The sequence below is a fragment of the Acomys minous genome (assembly GCF_964271855.1).
Source record: "Acomys minous genome assembly, chromosome: 1".
Lineage (NCBI taxonomy): Eukaryota > Metazoa > Chordata > Mammalia > Rodentia > Muridae > Acomys > Acomys minous.
Window position 1 is genome coordinate 96,271,789 of NC_140483.1, and position 14,739 is coordinate 96,286,527.

The 14,739-nt window shown below is 42.4% G+C and overlaps 1 protein-coding gene across 4 annotated transcripts; it reads left to right on the forward strand.

The window, feature by feature from the left end:
- The first annotated feature begins 1,599 nt into the window (after nucleotides 1–1,599).
- Nucleotides 1,600–13,691, forward strand: ZFAND1 (zinc finger AN1-type containing 1). Of its 4 annotated transcripts, none has more exons than XM_084785723.1 (8): nucleotides 1,600–1,686; nucleotides 3,602–3,644; nucleotides 4,651–4,690; nucleotides 7,132–7,259; nucleotides 7,348–7,439; nucleotides 8,522–8,643; nucleotides 12,359–12,514; nucleotides 12,608–13,691. In XM_084785723.1, the coding sequence occupies exons 1-8, from the start codon at nucleotides 1,632–1,634 to the stop codon at nucleotides 12,779–12,781; spliced, it is 810 nt and encodes a 269-aa protein (XP_084641849.1). In that variant the 5' UTR covers nucleotides 1,600–1,631; the 3' UTR covers nucleotides 12,782–13,691. The 4 variants fall into 4 exon arrangements, with proteins under 4 accessions (XP_084641849.1, XP_084641850.1, XP_084641852.1 ...); XM_084785724.1 differs by having other exon boundaries at nucleotides 12,611–13,691; XM_084785726.1 differs by lacking the exon at nucleotides 3,602–3,644 and having other exon boundaries at nucleotides 1,606–1,756; nucleotides 12,611–13,691.
- Nucleotides 13,692–14,739: the final 1,048 nt, after the last annotated feature.

Genomic DNA, 14,739 nt, shown 5'->3' on the forward strand with positions numbered 1-14,739 from the left:
GTATTTCCATGACCCACATAAGGGAAGGCAGGAGGCATGTGAATTTGAGCATCCTAGTGTGGTAGACTGCCTTAGCTAGGGAGGAAGTGCTGTGGTTAAAAAGAAAAAAGAAAAAAAAACCCCTCACTTTACATGTAAGATTTATTGTCAAATAACACAGAACAGGTACTTGTAACAGACTGCTGGAAATGGGGAACTCATGTTTCAAAAAAAATTTTGTCATGACCAAGTGTAGTGGAGTTTCTGATATAGAAACCACTGGAATTTCATCTATATAAGGATGTAGTTAATGAAGGGATCAAACACAAAATACAGAGAAATAGATTTATGTAAATAATATTTAAGGGAAAATCAGAAAAGGAGACCCAGAGAGAGGAGCAGCATCTTCAGTCTTGGATCTTCTGACCATTGCTCTATAGGATCTCTAAGAGCTGAAAAACAAGTTCTCTTAGGACTTGATTGCTGATATATATATATATGTGTGTGTGTGTGTGTGTGTGTGTGTGTATAATTGCCTCCTATTTAGAACATTCAAGCACAGTAAAATTCTAGAAAACCTGCTTTTGCTTGACTCCAGCAGCTAAAATAAACATTAATAAATTTTTAGGTGACTTTCTACGCCTTAGATTCAAGAAATCTTGAGGGCTGAGTGGTTCGGTGAGTTAAATGCTTGCCGCCCTAGCACAAGGACCTCCATTTTAATACCCTGAAGGCACTGAGAAAGTATGGTGTGTGGCAATCCACTTTACTCTCCAGGACAGTACCTGGGGAATCTAAGTAACATGGAAGACTGGATTTTTTCGGGTTACTGTCATGAACGCAGCTGACAGTCACTCATCCACTCTGAATGGTGTCCCGTGTCTTGTCAGTGGAATGACACCCTTCCTACCCCTCCTATGAGGAAGGGCCTCTTCTTGGTACCTGTGAAATGGCTCATCAGGTATCAAACAGCTTCCTCTGTCCTGTGTCCCGGGAGTTTGGCTTGGCAGTATAAAATGAGTAAGTATGTGCTCTCCACACCGAGGAGTCCTGCGTGCTTTAGTTATATGCATTTTTTCCCTACCAGAATGGAAATAAGTAAGACAAGAAACAGAAACCTTTTCAATTTAAAAAATAAAAAATAAAAAAGCCTAGTGCTTCCACTGTGAGGACATTTACTTCAAAGTAAATCAAGACAATAGTAACCAGTGTTCAAGTATGTCACTTGAGTCTCACAGCATTTTGTGCCCAAGTCTGTGCTGGCTCCTGGGATTACTCAAGAAAAAGAAGAAATCTTCAGATCTCAGTTTTGTATGCTCAGCACTGAGAAGAGCGGGTGCAGTTTCCAAAAGAGGAGCTAGGCTTTTCTCAATCTTGAGAACTTCTGCTCCAGGAACTGAATTCCACCAGGTCTCAGCCCATTCTAGAAAATGCTGGAACCTCCTCTCAGCGAACTGGCTTCTTCCCCAGGAACATTTCCGGTCCCCGTCCAGGTTCTCGCTCCGCCTGCACGCTCTGCCCCTTCCCTCACGGCAGCAGGCCCCGCCCCGCCGCAGGCCCCGCCCCCGTAGCCCCGCCCCTGGGCCCCGCTGGCTCCGGGTTGATGACGTATGCAGCGCTGCCCCGCCCCCTGCCTTTGAGGCGGTGGAAAGATGGCGGAGTTGGATATCGGGCAGCACTGCCAGGTGCAGCACTGCCGGCAGCGAGGTGACGCTGGAAGCCCAATCTCCGGCCGCGGGAGACCTGGGCCGGGTTCTGACGGCCGGGGCGGTGGCGGGTGAGGGGGGTCGCGGGGCGCGAGCGGCCTTCCAGGGTGGTGGTGGTGCTTAATGTTGCTGTCCTTCCGTTTAGGGGCCCACTTTTTGGCCCCCGTGATTTCCACGCAGATTCTGAAATAGACCTTGCAGACTCCTCGGGGTTCAGAGTCGCCTTGCTCAAGAACCCTTGGGCCGGGAAGCCGCGTAGAGCAGGACTCCAGGTCTCTTTGGTCTTACCACTGAGACCCTGGCGCACCCACTGCCTCAGGCTTTTTCTTCAGGTTTTTTTGTTTTTGTTTTTGGTCGGATGAATGAGTTGAACAACATCAGTTTTTAACTGTGTGTTCGCAGGTTTAGAAATCTCAGGGTTTCTGACCCTTACACCATTTCAGCAGGTCCTTAGGCGCTCTCCCACTCAATCACTGTTTGATTTAATTATCACTCCTCGAACAGAGCATTGCTTTTTGGTGCTGGATTCACTTAAGTGGTTAGTGGCAGAGTAGTACACTGGTTTTTTTGTTTTGTTTTGTTTTACGGTTTTGATTTTTCAAGACACGGTCTCTCTGTGTAGCTTGGCTGTCCTGGATTTGCTTTGTAGACCAGGCTGGCCTAGAACTCACAGCGATCCGCCTGCCTCTGACTCCCAAATGCTGGGATTACTGGCATGTGCCACCATGCCCGGCCAGTAAACTGCAGTTTAGGAAGGTGTAATAATACGGTCAACAGATATGTTCTTCCGTTGAACAGAAACCTTGTCATAAACTTAGACCCCAAGCTTCAAGGTATATTCAAGGAATATAACATTGCTGTAGCCGTCAATTTCTTCAAATGTTAGACGCACAGTTTTTGCCTATGGACTGCACTCCAAATGGGTTTCATCCAGCTGCGGCTTCAGTCAGTTCGAAGCAAGTGCCCGAATCCAACTCTTAGATTTGGCCTGGTTTCTGTGCGACACCTGCAGTGAGCAGAGACAACAGGACAGATGACAGAATCCGTTGTTACTTACCTAGGTCCTTTACCATTGACTGTAGTAACGATCGAAGCTTATTTTCATGTAGTCCTTTCCTGTGGAGTCTTAGCTGTTTGGGTTTGACTATTAAGTTATGTACATCTGGTCAGACTGATTTACTCTAGTCTGTGTAAAATGCCTACCAGCTGTGATATAGCTCATCCTCGGTTTCACACATCTTTAGCGTTATTAAGTAAGACGAGGCCTCTCTTTTGGAAAGTAGAAAAGGGTTAAAATTCATGGGCTTCCTTGAATGGCGTAGAACATGTGCTTGAACACTCTTAAGTCCCAAAATAGCAACCATGCCCAGTTTTTCACATTGAAAAAAAAAATGACATAATGGGCCAGTAAGTAAAAAGTCTATAATCCAAGCCCCAGCTTTTCTCTGATAGACAGAAGCAGGGGCAGCAGTACAGGAGGCTCATATTTTCAGAGGGCACCAGCAGGAGTAACAACACAGACCCTGCACCAAAATCACAGTGCAAAGATGGAACTGACTCCCAAAAAGTTTTCCTCTGACCTCCGTATGTGTGTCCAAGCTCAACAACATATACAGATAGCAATAAAAATAAATATAAAAGAAGGTACTTTGAAGATTATTATGTTTCAGTTTTTCATAGTGGCACATGGAGTTAAAGCTCACAGTATCAGTCTTCTTGGGGTCCCGTTTGTTTACGTATGGTTTATTTGTAGTATTTTGCTTTTATTTAAGAGGAATTACACAGTACTTGGCCATGCAGGGACATTAGAAAGAAGAGTTTGCTTATAGAGTTGATCAGTAGATTCTTTTTGCTTAGGAAAACTAAATCAAAATCAGATACTGACTAGTACCTACTATATTTTCCTCCAATTTCAGACTTTCTTCCATTTGTATGTGATGGTTGTTCAGGAATATTTTGGTAAGTTAAGTTTTTGTGTAGGATTTGAAAACAATTTTGTTGTTTGTCAATATGGGTTAATTTCTGAAAATTATGTGATTTTTAAAATAGTTTTGACTGTATCCATTGACAGTTAATAGCACTGGAATCACTTGTGAAAAAGACAACTGATGAGTTTTAGGCTCTAAGTAAAACTACTTAGAGCCTAAAGTGTGTGTGTGTGTGTGTGTGTGTGTGTGTGTGTGTGTGTGATATTAATCTTTGAGTTTCCAAAAATGCAGTTATAGTGTGGATTTTACTTTAAGATTTTGTATTGTGGGGCCTGGGGAGATGACTCAGAGGTTAAGAGCTCTGTCTGCTCTTCCAGAGGTCCTAAGTTCAATACCCAGCTGGCACATGGTGGCTCACAACCATCTATAATGAGATCTGGTGCCCTCTCCTGGTGTGCTGTTGTACATTCAAGTAGAGCACTATATATATAAAATAATAAATAAAAATATTTTTAAAAGATTTTGTGCCATAATGAGAAAATAATACCCACAGTATAAAGGATGCAGCTTTTAAAAATCCAGCCATGATTATTCTGTGCATTTTATTTAACATGAAGAGTCCAACCTATAATGTTCATAAAGCAGGCGGTTCATGTTGTTTGACATGCCACTTGTAAACATTGACCTGTGCACTACTCATGCGTTCTGGAAGTCATGACCTGGCGTTGCATTCCTTCACTTAACTGATTCCTTCCCGGGGAGAAGCTGCCAGATCCCCTTCATTGGCATGCACGTTAAAGCAGTCAAGGCTTTTCCTCAGTTGCAGGTGAGCTTTCAAGGTTGACTGTAGATGCTCCCTCTTGCTGCGGATGGCAGTTTTTTCTTGCATGACAGGAGTCACTAGGGTAGCGAACGTAATGCACCTCAAGCATAATGCGAGATGTAAAAATAGCCTTGAGTTACGTCAGTTATCATTAAGCGTGTTAGCTGATCACAGTTAAATAATCTATATATATATATTTTTTTAATTATTTAAGCCTTGAACACAGAAGCAAGGATTCTCATGGGTGTCCTGAGGTATGTTTATTTTCTCTTATCTGACATAATTTACATATTTGTACCCAGGTACTTCCTTTTAGAACGGATTACATTTAAAGCTAGTCAGCACACTGGGCATTGATGTTTATAATCTTTTGCTGCATCTCTTACATTTTTCTCCATTTTGAAGAAAATCTGTTCTGCTTTGTATTTACGCATTTTTTTTACCACCATAATTTTTCTCCCTAACATTCTGTTTAGGGAGTCCACTCATAGTGTTAGGCTATGCGTTTATGACACACGTTGGCATCAGTGCCCGCACCATTCAGTCCTTCCAGGTCACTGTTCCCGTCACTGTAGTGTTCATTTTCACTGGTGTCTGGTTATAGGATATTGTGGCGGTAAAGTTTTTGGACCCAGTCAGCCTTAGACCACCAAGATCAAACCCGTAGTCCAAAAATAAATAAATAATTAAGATATTTAACCTGATTCCAAACAGGTGCATGGATTGAGAAGGGAAGTCACAGATAGAAACCAAACTCACACCTTTCTCATTACCGATAAAGGATGAGGCTAGTGGAGAGCCAGGTGGGTCTTCTGAGGAAACATGAAGCAGCTGCTGAAGCCTGGTGCTCAGCTGTTACTTAGTGTCACTTCTCCCCACACAGACCCGGAAGCACCGGCCTCTACCGTGGCATACTATCCACAGGTTTATCCGTGCTGCCATTCACTGAGCCCTCGTGACACTAACTAAGGTTGCAAGGGCGAATCTGACCCTTTCATGTGATCTATTTGAGGAAAGTAAAAATAACCTAAGGAAATATGACATGTTTATATTTCTTATACAACTTAGTATAATTCTGCCCTCTATTCTTTTTTTCTTATGATACTATTAGATTTCTATGAATAGCTCTTACAGTATCAGGAACATTTTCAAGTAAAAGTAATTTTACTTTTAGGTCATTGTAGCAAATTTGGAAGAAAATGTAGGTTTTTAATAATAATAATAATAATAGATGTTCCTACCATTATGTAAAGGATTTTCCTATGGCTACAGATTTTTTAAAAGATTTTATTTCTTTTAAATCTGCATGCCAGAAGGGGGGCATCAGATCACATTATAGATGGTTGTGAGCTACCATGTGGTTGTTGGGAATTGAACTCAGGACCTCTGGAAGAGCAGTCAGTGCCCTTAACCTCTGAGCCATCATCTCTCTAGCCCTTAAAATAGGATTCTTTTTTTTTTGTTTTTTTCCCAAGACATGGTTTCTCTGTGTAGCCTTGGCTGTCCTGGACTGGCTTTGTAGACCAGGCTGGCCTCGAACTCAGAGAAATACACCTGCCTCTGCCTCCTGAGTGCTGGGATTTAAGGCGTGCGCCACCACCGCCCGATGGCTACAGATTTTAAGCTATCATTTTCTTATATTTACTTAACCCAAGGAATCTAGTTACTCTATGAATAATCTGTTTATTTTTTTTCCTTAAAAAAAAAATCTTATGGGGCTGGAGTGATGGCTCAGTGGTTAAAGCACTGACTGCTCTTCCAGAGGACCTGGGTTCATTTCCTAGCAACCACATGATGGCTTACAACATCTATAATGGGATCTGATTCCTTCTTCTGATTTGCATATGTACATGAAGACAGACCACTCATATACATAAAATACCTAAATAAATACATGTTTAAAAAGTTGTCTTCTGATGTAACATTTGGGGATAATAAAATATTCTATATATCATGAGAAGTAGTTTGTGATTTTTGACAACTGCCTTATGGTAAAAATGTGATCTTAAAGGGTTCATTTCTGAAACAGCCATGCTAAGTAGTTATAACTCCCCCCATGAGGGTTGATGAGTTAACTACCTGGGCTTAATTACTTTTTTTGTTTTTTGTTTTTCGAGACAGGGTTTCTCTGTGTAGCCTTGGCTGTCCTAGACTTGCTTTGTAGGCTGGCCTCGAACTCACAGAGATCCACCAGTCTCTGCCTCCCAGAATGCTGGGATTACAGGTGTGCGCCCCTGTTCCTGACCCTGGGCATATTCTTATGGGGCACCTTTGTGTGGCACTGTTGCAGTCAGTAAAACTGTAGATAGTAAACTGGACACAGTGGTGCACTCCTGTGATTCCAGCTCCGAGGAGGCGAAATAAAAGTACTGCAAATTCAGAGCCAGCTCTAGTATTATAAGGCAAGACCCAGTCCTGTTCCCCTGCCCCCTGCCTCAAAAAGTAGACAAACTGAATAGTCATTTTAATTTAACTTAAAACATAATTATAACACATTAGAAAAGTTATGACAACGTGAAAGAATAAGCCTTATAATCATGTCTCATACAAACATTCCTTGTAATTTTTATGTGAAAACATATAACTTTAAGCTAATAAGTTCAGACTGAGGTGATATGGGTGATGCTTTCTAACCCGCCTTTTGTGTTGTTTAAAATGGGGATTATAGAGCCATTTCCTCCTCTTACGGCTTTAGGTGAATGTAGTGAAGGAGAGACCAAAGCCAGAGCAACACAAATCTTACTCTTGCTCATTTGAGGACTGTACTGAAGTAGAGCTCGTGGCCGTGATATGCCCTTATTGCGAGAAGAACTTCTGCCTAAGGTAATTGCCTAAGCCATGCAAGCTTTTGAGTATCTGCTTAGCTGTATATAAATTCATGAGCAAGTGCCAGCTCCTCTCTTACTTGTAGACACCGTCATCAGTCAGATCATGGGTGTGAAAAACTGGAGACCCCAAAGGCTCGAATGGTTGCCACACAGAAACTTGTCAAAGACATTATTGGTGAGTCCCTGCAAGGTTCTGCGTCCTGGTGGACATCGTTACTGCACTGCTCCTGCCCGGTATTTCTCATCACCAGTTATGAAGCATCTGTTAACAGCTCCAGTGTAAGAGCTTGCATTTTCTTCTAAAATGCTATTTATCTTTGAATTCTCTGGATCGGTGTTCTGCCCGTGTGTATGTCTGTGCACCATTCGTATGCCTGGTTTACCTTTGGAAACAAGACAGGGTGTCAGATCCCTTGGAACTGGAGTTATATACAGCTACGAGCCATGTTGGTGGTAGGAATTGAACCCAGGTCCTCTGGAAAAGCAGCCAATGCTCTTCACAGCTGAACCATCTCTACGCGCCAAGAACTTGTATTTCGATGACATTCTCGTTAGAGTGTTTTGTATAAAGCCTTCCTGAGCAGTGAAAATCAGGACATGGGAAACGGGAAGGTTCCCATTAGATGGTGTCATTTGTTGGGCAGCTTAGCTCAGGAGTTAACAGGTGTGGCTGGGTGTGCTGATGAGGCTGGCATCATAGCCTGCTGGGTCTGCAGGGTGCGTTCTAAGCTGTGTGTGAGTGCCACCGATAGTATGAAGCACAGGAAAGAGCCAGGCTGTGCTGTCGCTTAGTTTATCCGGCAATATGTTAGTTCAGTCGAACCTTTATTCCATATTAAGTGTGGCTCCCTTGTTAAAACCTAACGTGTTTTATAAAAGTATCAGTGGTTGCTTTAGATTAAACAGGTTAGGTCAGAAAGAGGAACATGTCTGTGGATTTTCTGAGGTGGAAGTTGTTTAGATTGGCCATTAATAACATAAACATACTTAATAGAGCTGTAATGTGCAGTTAATACACGTTGAAGGCCACTATGGTAAAGCTGGGCATGGCGGTGTATTCTAGTCCTTTCAGAGGCACGTGGGGCTCAGTGAGGTTCACCCAGCCACGTCACAAGGGAGACCTTGTCTCAAAACAAGAGGAAAAAAAACCAAACCAAACCAAAAAACAAAAGGGAAAGAAGGAAGAAAGAAAAGGAAGAAGACGGAATCTGGAAATTGCTATGGGAAAGAGCTTACAAGCTTCTATTCCTCCCTTAGACGCCAAGACAGGAGGGGCAGCAAGTAAGGGGCGGAAAGGCGCCAGAAGCAGCGGGACGGCCGCGAAGGTGGCGCTGATGAAGCTGAAGATGCATGCCGACGGGGATATGTCACTGCCACAGGTGAGGAAGGCAGACGTGTCACATGGTCCCGAGGTCTCCTCTCTCTTCCTCCTTTTAATCAAACCCAGCGTAAAGCTGATATGTATCGTTTCTCAAGGTCACATGCTGTAGCGTCTACTACATCCCTGTGTGTTCCCAGCTTATAGAGACGGCAGTGAGCCATGTGTGTCCTTCTTCACCATTTCCCCACGTTGCATCACGTCTTTACCATCTATCTACCTGTGCTCATATGGTCTAATTCGTTCAGTAGCGAGGCATCCTTCTGTCGCTTGACTGCAGCCTACTGTACTTCTGTAACTAATCTCAGACTCGTTCACTGCATTGTTACTAACAAGTGTTCTCCACTGAGATGCTGTGTTTTGGGAGTGAAGTTTTTCTAGATTGTATCTTGAAGAGTCAACACTCAGCAGACTGAGGTAGGAGATCAAGAGTTCAAGGTTAACCTGAGCTGCAGAGTGAGTGTCAGGAGTGCCTGGAAAAAACTCAGAATCCACAAGCATACGTAGTTAGATGAGTTAGATGCCCTAATATGGATTCATTTATTACCATTTAGTCATTTATATGTGTCCCAATTTGTTTTTCTGTTGCTGTGACAAAACACTGACCAAATAACTTGGGGGGAAAAAGGTGTATTTCAGCTTCCACGTCACAGTCCATCATTGAGGGAAGTCAGGGCATGACCTCAGGCAGGAACCATGGGGGAATGCTGCTCAGTGGCTTGCTCCCCCTGCCTTGCTCAGCTTGTCTTCTTACACAGCTCAGAGCAGCCTGCTCGGGGATGGTACTGCCCACAGGGGGCTGGGTCCTCCCCCATCAACTAGCAGTCTAGGAAATGCCACACAGACATGCCAACAGGCCAGTGTGGAGGAGGCAGGCCTCACACACAGACATGCCAACAGGCCAGTGTGGAGGAGGCAGGCCTCACACACAGACATGCCAACAGGCCAGTGTGGAGGAGGCAGTTGTCTGGTAAGGCTTCTTGTCAGGTGTCTCCAGCTAGTTGTGTAAAGTCAACAAAAACTAACCAGCACAATATGGTAAATACTTGGTATATAATTTATATGTATATATATATGTGTGTGTGTGTATGTGTGTGTATGTGTGTATACATACATACATACATACATACATACATACATACATACATACATACATACAAGAATCCCCTTAAAGTCAAGATGAACTTTTGGAATCAATAAACTTAAAATCTAAATCAAAGTAATGAACATAACAAAAATCTAGAAAGGCGTTAAAGTTTTGGGGCTGCAGTGAGGTACATTATATAATAATACCCATTAAAAAGGAACATGTTATTAAATGAAAACAGGTGGAAATAAAGCACAGTGTAAGTAGCAGAGGCCAGGGGGTCACTGTGAGTTTGAGGCCAGCCTGGTCTACAAAGCGAGTCTAGAACAGCTGAAGGGTACACAGAGAACCCCTGTCTCGAAAAACCAAATCTGTATATATAGCTTCTTGTATGATCATAGGTAGACAGACAGCCATTCAGGTAGGTTATGTAGTAGTCTCTATGAATTTATGCCCCATTGCCTGGTAGAAAGAACCACAGGGGTGGCAGCATTGCTGAACTTTTCTTTAAGTTGTGTATCATATCCCATGAGAGTTGAGATGTGACTTCTTGCCATTTTCCTATTGACGAATGCTGATTCCGTCTCCTCTTATGGCCATTGTGTTTGTCTGATTTCTTTTTTTGAGATAGGTTCTTGTGTAGCCCAGGCTGCCCCGGAGTCTATAATTCCTTTTTGTGCCCCATTATGCTGACTTCTAGGTGACCCTCAGATCCATCCTCATTAATTAAGCCTTTTATTGGAAATAATAGGAATGTATCTGGTTAAGTTTCTTATTTCAAACGCCATATTTTTAGCTTTTATATTTCTTCTTGGGTATTTACATTTTGCTTTATTTCTACTTGTTTTCCGTTTATAACACGTTCCTTTTTATGGGTAAAATTACCTACTATACCCCACTGTGCATCCCCAAAACTTTAATATCTTTTAAATTTGTTATGTTTCTTACTTTGTTTTAAAATTTAAGCTTATTGATTACACAACTTGACTTTGAGGGGCTTCTTGTTTTCTTTTCTCCCTTTCCTTCCCAGTCCCTCCCTGCTAGCTTAGTGTTTTCTTTCTAGCCTGCTCACCGAGAGCAACATCTCAGACCTAAGCTAGAGCAGAGTGACCTTCTGCTCCTGAGCGGTTCTGAGGTTGCGCAGCTGCAGCCATTGGCCTGGAAGAGCTCACTGTGCCCTTGCCTTCCCCTGGACTGATGTGCGTGAGCAGTTTCTGGGCCAGCACTTAGCAGTCAGCTCTTCAGCCTGCTTGATGCTAAAACTGTTAGGAAAGAATAAAATGTAAGATGGCTGATCGGATATGGAGCCCACGCCAGCCTCTCCTTAGAGGGACCGAGTCCCCTAGAGCTGTGTCCTTCTGTCTTTATTTCCCCCTTCAAGCTCTGCACTACCTGCTCTGAAGCCCTGACAGCCCGTGTGCTGTGCTGTTCTCCCCCTCCCCTCACCCTCCCCACCTCTCCATATATATATCACATTTTTTTCCTTAGAGACTGGGTCTTTTTGTAAATGTTTGTAAGCTGCTTGTAAATGTACAAAATCATAAACCTACTTCAGCATCCTACTAGCTCCTTTTTGAGCCTAAGACATTTTTTCAGCCGCTATCAGTTTTATTTTTCTCTGTCCCTGTTTGTGCTCACACTGTGTTCCTTGTGGAACAGGAACTGGTGCTGATGGACAGAGATACAACTTAGGCTTACGGTGATTGTTTCTCTTGAGTGCTTTTTATCTATGATACGTCCCACTGACCCTCAGCAAATCTAACTTCCTTCCTGCTGAGACAGGAATTGCTTTGACTCTGTTATTTCTTCAGATAACTTGGGTTGTTCCTCAGTGTTTTCACTAGAGAGCTTCACTTGGACCACTTTTATTGTATTGCCCTCCCTAAAGAGGACGGCCTCCCTAAAGCTGTTTTTAGGAACCAGGGAAGTCTCTTCCCATTATTTTTTAAAAAATAAGGATAATTAAGTAAGAAAATACAACTAAAGAAAACAAGTAAAGCACAGATTGTGTCCTAGAAGCTGTTTCTAAAATGCTTAATTAATAAAGAACTTTTCAGGGGCTCAAGTGTACTTTAGTTCTTCGCTTTCTTTGTTACCAAAAATCTTAATACCTCTGATTTGTAGTAAAGACTTTCACATAAAAATAAGTGTTTTTGTAACAGGAAGCCTGTCTCACAAGAGACAGGAACTTGATTCCAAAGAGTACAGTTGAAATCAGTTTGTTTCCTCACAAAGCAGAACCACAGGGCCATGTTTAGGGACTCTGGTGTTGCTGGATCATCCATGTTGAGCTCACTCTTAACTCAGGAGCGGCTGGGGGAGTCTCGGAAGCCTCAGTCAAGGTTGCGATTACTGGAACTCAATGGAGAAAAAGTAGAGTTCCTCCTTCCCCGGACCCTGAACATGAAAAATGTCACACAACTGTCGTTATGCAGATCCCTGAGCTAGGGTTTGAGTCTTTGGGACATGCAGTTAGTTAGGTGGCCTACATGACTGGTTTTCTCACTAAAACTGACGTCATTATAGGGTTATCCTGCATTGACCAAAAGAAAGGAAAGGGCACCCCTAAGTGAAAAAGCAGTGTCTTATCTCATGTATCTAATCTATGTGTTCACTTTTGCTTACGTAGACAGAAAGAATTTACTTCCAGGTTTACTTACCAAAGGGGAGCAAAGAGAAGAGCAAAGCCATGTTCTTCTGCGTCCGGTGGAGCATTGGGAAGGTCGTGGACTTCGCAGCTTCTTTAGCCCATCTTAGAAATGAAAACAACAAGTTGACGGCGAAGGTAACATCCGTTACCACTTTTCCTTTACCACGTCCTGTGGGATGTGTTGTCCACAAGTGTGTTGTTGCCACTGTGTGACTTTTTCTCTCTCAGCAGAAGCTGAGGTTGTGCCACATCCCTTCAGGAGAAGCCTTGCCTTTGGACCACACTTTGGAAACATGGATCACTAAGGAGGATTGCCCTTTATGTAATGGAGGAAATGTTATTTTGGAATATCTAAATGATGAAGAGCAGTTTTTAAAAAATGTTGACTCTTATTTGGAGTAGTCATTCAAGGATTCAAGCCAGTATTTACAAGGAGAAAGCATTCTAGGTACACAGTCCATTTCTTTTACTACAGATACTTTTGAAAAAACTCTCACAGTTGCTTTTTTTGTAATTTATTTCCACTAGGTTGTAATTTACATCAATAGTTTTCTACTAAGTCCCATGTTTTATGTTTTAAAGCTTAGCTACGTGTTGGTAGTTATTGGTAAAGTATTATTCTTACTAGCTGTTTCTGGCTGCTGCTGTAGAAATATCAGTCAGAGTGTCTTTTCAGTTAGGCTAACGCCCGCTGTGACTGGCCGCCAGGCCGCTTCCCTCTGCCGTCCAGCTCACACGACACTCACCTCGCTGTGACTTTGCCGTTCTGTGGCAGAGGAAGATGCAGATGGCAGGGGCTTCAGTGGGGACTTATACGTGGTTCTTGTCACCTTTGTCTTAAGCAAGTCCTATGATTAAGCCTGATCTTACAGAACACATCGCCTTACTGTGTATTTAAATCATGATGGGTGAGTTGAGGCTGCACGTGAATTGCAGTCTCTTAGAGCTCTTCTCATTCAGTCTTGCGAACATTTGCATAAGAAGCCTCATACCTTAGAAGGGAAGGTTACTTTCTTGGTAGCATGTCATTGCACTGGATGTATTTCTGTAATGGATTTCCCACAACAGGATCCATCATTGTGTTGGTGTGACTCTGTTACAGCTGAGAATGGTGATGGAGTAGATTGCCTTTGTTACAGTCTCTTTCACTGTACCAAAGCAAAACCATTACTGCATTTTACCTATAAATTCAAGTAAGTCCTCTTGGGAAATGGCTTCTGTCTAGACCTGAGGAGAATGAATGTTTTCTGTCTATACCAGGTGAAGGACGACTATAGAAGGAAATAAAGTATTTTTAATTGCTATTGATGAATATTAATAGTTAGTATTCGGTCATATATTTAGTGAAACTTTGTTTATTCATGAATCAATAATTTCCTTGATAACCATACATTGAGACTATAATTCATTCAAAATTAAGCACAGAGGTGAACATAATAACTAATTTATTGTCCCACTATCAATTTATCTTCTTCCCATCCAAGGTCCCAGGTACTTGCGTTATTATGGTCTCTGGAATCTGCCCATTCTCCTCCTCTCCTGCACAACTTCCTGGAGTTCCCAAGTACCCTGACCTTTGGCCTCACAACTCCACGTCCTTCTCTTCTGCCAAATCTCAATCTTTAGCATTTTCTATTAACCAATCAACTTTAAATTAGTGGAGCAAGTTCTACACAACAAGGATAGGTATACCTGAGAATGTCCTCCTCTGAGCAGGGACCTGATCTTGGGAGCCAGTAATTTACATTAAAATGCATAGCACCAGACAAATCCCCAACAATTCCCCTTTTCTGTCTAAATAGAAGGCCATTTTCTATATATAATAACATACATTGAGAACAATTATGAAACAATTATAAAAACCAATAGGCAAGACTTAACATACATAATGTCTAGTCAAAAGGTATTTGTCAACTTTGAAGAAAATATTATCCTATCTTGTTGAGCCTAAAATTTTGTACATAAATTAATTTCTATCAAAAAAAATTAATTTCTATCATGTCTTGTATCCAGCAGTCTAAAAACATCTATCTAGACCTTAATGCAACTTCTTAACTCCTAAGCAACTTAGCTTAATTGTAAAACTATCTAGTCTTCAGCCCCATCAGAGACTTAAGAAGGAATACAATTAATTACCTGAGTAAACAGGAAGTGCAGGCTAGCAGCTCCTCCACCCGCCCCCCTCCCCCAATAAAAAAGACAGAGGCAGTTTGCTGCCTGGACAGTCACCCGAAAACTAATGTTGGAGCATTGTCTCCAGCCTTCTGGCCCAGTATTTCTGACAGATTTGTGAAGCAAGAACTATTGAGGACTTGCTTAGCCTGTCTTGGAAGAGTTTGGCCGTCAACTCAGCCTGTATC

Excerpts from the sequence above, each read along its gene's own strand:
- ZFAND1 (XM_084785726.1), top strand. The coding sequence starts at position 1,632 with ATGGCGGAGTTGGATATCGGGCAGCACTGCCAGGTGCAGCACTGCCGG. Across the intron at positions 7,260-7,347 it reads GAGAAGAACTTCTGCCTAAG|ACACCGTCATCAGTCAGATC; the intron begins GTAATTGCCTAA and ends TCTTACTTGTAG. Across the intron at positions 12,515-12,610 it reads ACAACAAGTTGACGGCGAAG|AAGCTGAGGTTGTGCCACAT; the intron begins GTAACATCCGTT and ends CTCTCTCAGCAG.